The 3,408-nt window shown below is 44.1% G+C and overlaps 1 protein-coding gene across 5 annotated transcripts in view; it reads left to right on the forward strand.

Moving 5' to 3' along the window:
* Window positions 1-3,408, forward strand: part of LOC109957345 (spermatid perinuclear RNA-binding protein-like) — a 64,082-nt gene that overhangs the window by 48,626 nt on the left and 12,048 nt on the right. For all 5 annotated transcript variants that reach the window (XR_002274541.1, XR_002274542.1, XR_002274543.1 and 2 more), the window contains exons 12-13: window positions 1,515-1,723; window positions 2,656-2,805. Coding sequence is in view for 2 of the 5 variants with exons in the window: in XM_020595154.1 (XP_020450810.1) it covers window positions 1,515-1,723; window positions 2,656-2,805 (359 nt within the window). In the remaining 3 variants the exon portion in view is untranslated. The remainder of the gene's footprint in view (window positions 1-1,514; window positions 1,724-2,655; window positions 2,806-3,408) is intronic.

Genomic DNA, 3,408 nt, shown 5'->3' on the forward strand with positions numbered 1-3,408 from the left:
CAGGAGGTAGTACTAAAATCAGGTACCAGGACCGTACAGGGGAAGGGGTTATGTGCAATCCAGTGATTGTTAAATGTCAGTGTTTTCACACCTTAAGTGTTGGCATTAAAGCACCATGTGTAAACACACAGCTTGACTGCCTGTGTGAGAGAGGAGCAGCCCCTCCCTCCTCTAATCAGAGATCAACAGAGAGAAAATACAGTGGAAATTCAAAGCAAGTCAGTCGGCGTCCACCCCCGAGGCTACACTTGGTGATGGTTAAGTATGGGGTGTACCGCTCGTTAGGTTCTGATAGTGGAAACACAGCAAAATGTAAAGCTGTGCCAGATCTGAGTAAATTCATGCTCTACTAGACTTTATTAACCCTACTAGTTTTCATTGATATTTTTCATACTTTGGCTGGTGTGTTAATGAATCTGGTATTAAATTCCATGTTTTGTCGTATTATAAATGTCTTAAAGGTACAGTAACTTGTTTGACACAAATGTAAATTGTGAGGACCAATATGGATGTAATTCCTAAGACCTGTTGTAGCTATTTGGAGCCACGTCTGTTTCTGGTTTCTTCTCTGCTCAGACCTGTAGGCAGACAAATCAGACAAATGAGGTATTTTGAAACCTTCAGAAGGATCAGTTGTACTGTCTGATGCCCATTAACGTCTAAGCTCAAAGCAGCAGAAGCCTGAAAGAGTTCCCTCAGGAAAAGTGTGTCAAGTTAGTGAAATTCAGTAAACACAATATTTCTATCCACGGTTCAGTAATGTTGAAGGGTCGGCCTGTTGGCAGCACTCAGCTCTTTTTTATTCGCTTTGTCTGTTTGCGTTTGCAGACTGAACAAAGTGAAGCAAATCTTTTGAAGCTCACAAAGTTGGACGTAAAGCAGAAAAAGTGATTTGTTATGGAGACTGTGAGAAGTTTTGTTATAATAGATGTCACCAAGTGTCACGGTTTCATTTTGAACTCATCTGTGAGATATTACTGCTCAGGAGCTCTGGGGAAGCAGAGAGCTCCTCTCATCTTATGTGAGAGAGTCGGTGTGAAGTGGCTGTGACTCTGAGAGTCACTGGTGTGGCCCCTGGGCCAGTGGGAGCCAGTCAGAAGGCTGCTGTATTCATGAGTGCTCAGTCTTATTATGTATTACTTTTATTTTATTGTTAGAGATTGATCACCAGCAGTCTGTACACACTGTTTGACCAGTTTTAAAGAACTTGCTTGATTTAGCCCATTTTAGTGCAGATTATTTTACACTGAAACATGCGGGCTGTGTAAAAATATAAAGTCTGCATTCATTGTCACAGTTACATTAAGAGGTAGAAGTGTCATCTTTTCAAATCTATCTTCACTTAAACCACATTACCATGCAATAAGATTGGAACAAATAGTAGTGAAGCATCAAGAGATTTATTTTCATATCATTAAAAAAAAAGAATGGAAACAAGGATAACTGTTCTTCTTGTCCGCATGGCTATGAAAAAACCAAACATCCAGTTAACGTGTGCCTCTCTCCTTCTTTAGTCCTGGACTGGAGGATGACTGATCCAAACCACCCCATGAACGCCCTGATGCGTCTGAACCAGATCCACCCGGGACTCCAGTACCGCCTGCTGTCCCAGTCCGGCCCGGTGCATGCTCCCATCTTCACCATGTCTGTGGAGATTCAGGGAACCACCTACCAGGCCATGGGGAACTCCAAGAGAACCGCCAAGCTCCAAGTAGCCCTCAAGGTAAATCTACATTTGTTTCAATCTGGTAGGTGTAGTTTTAATAAAATTACCATTTCTAAACATTAATAAATGGGTTTAACACATTCTAATGTCATTGTAAGCAATAACTTAATTCTGTTCACCCCTGGAACCAGATAAACTGAACCACTACCATCCTCTTGAGAAGGTGGCCGGCGTCACGCATCTGACTGTGCTACAGTCATTACTGAAATGGATGGCAGTGCGTGGTTGTGCTTTATTTATCACATTAGAGTTGCAGAACTTTTAGAACTGGTTCAACAGCATCACTGTCACTGACTCATTATGATGAAGCTGTTTCCCACTCTCTCATTTTGAATTCTGATTTTTGATTAGGCCCAGTTTTTCCAAGACTTTTATTGTGTTTGAAAATTCTCCCAAATGTCCGAGTCATATTATAGCTGTGGAGCTGTTATTAACTGATGTGGGTGGGCTTTTTTCCCAAGTAGAAATTCCAAAATATTTCCTATTTTCAAACAAAAACATGTCAGCTGATATAGTGTAACCTACCTTGAACATGCTCCTCCTCTTTCTGCTCTTACTGTCACAGCAACGTTTTCTTTGTTGAACTCTTCTGATCGAGAACAAAGAATGTTCTTTTTGCTCCGAAGCTCTACTGAACTTGTTCAGTTTGACTGCTCACACTTGTTTTTCACACGTTGATTCATTCAGCTGCATGTTCACACGTCAGCACTGCCCAGTTTTTGTGCTGCTGGTGGTGTGGATGGCCACCCTGCAGTAGCAGGTCGGGCGTCAAGTGCCTTGCTCAAGGACAGCTCACTCATAGATGATGGCTGTGAAATTATGACTCAGTTTGCGTCTGTGGGACGGTCACTGACTTTTCTAATGAGGTGACTGTCAGCCTGAGAAAGAGATGTAATGGTGAGGAATGCTGTGTGTTGTTTCCTCCTCAGGTGCTGCAGGCTCTGGGCTACGTGCTCGGCAGTGACGGAGATGTGGACTCGCTGAGCGCCGACGAGAAGTCAGATGGCGAAGGCAAGAATGACAGGATGTCCACCGGCTCCAGCTCCACCTCCGTCACCTCCTCCACAGATGCACAGGAGGTGGGGAACAGACACAACACACACATGGATTATTAACAAGTACACATGAGTGGGAGACTGATGCATGGAGGGGCTGCTGGCCTTTTGTGAAACCTCACCGTCCCCGATCGGTGACGTGATCAGGCGTTCTGTCACCGCGACTCGGCCATCAACACAGTGGGGGGGTTAATTTAAAATTCTCACCAATTCATATTCTTTAGTTGAAGTGTCATCAGCCTACGGAGCCCCTGAGGGGTCACGGTGGGAATTTGTTTAATGAAATTCTTTTGTGTTCCCTCTCAATCATTTTTTCATTCCGTGAGCCAGTAGTCGGTGCATTGGTCCCGTCTGCAGATACCACAGAAGTGGAATGGTGTGGCCCTTTGCATTCAGGGATTTCCCTGCCACAGAAAGGCTTAAATAATGGTCTAAATATGTTCATTTCCTTCCAATGATTTTAATCCCCCACCCCCACCAAAAAGAAGACGACATTTAGCTGTGATGGGTGTGACCTGTGCATTTATAGCTCCTGGCTTCTTGCAAAAGGCAGAGATCCAACAGTTCAAATCCACCGGCTGCGAGCACAGCCTGGCTGCAGCTTGGGTTCCTATGTAGTTCGTGTTT

Source organism: Monopterus albus, unplaced genomic scaffold, assembly GCF_001952655.1.
Source record: "Monopterus albus unplaced genomic scaffold, M_albus_1.0 scaffold26.1, whole genome shotgun sequence".
NCBI classification, from domain to species: domain Eukaryota; kingdom Metazoa; phylum Chordata; class Actinopteri; order Synbranchiformes; family Synbranchidae; genus Monopterus; species Monopterus albus.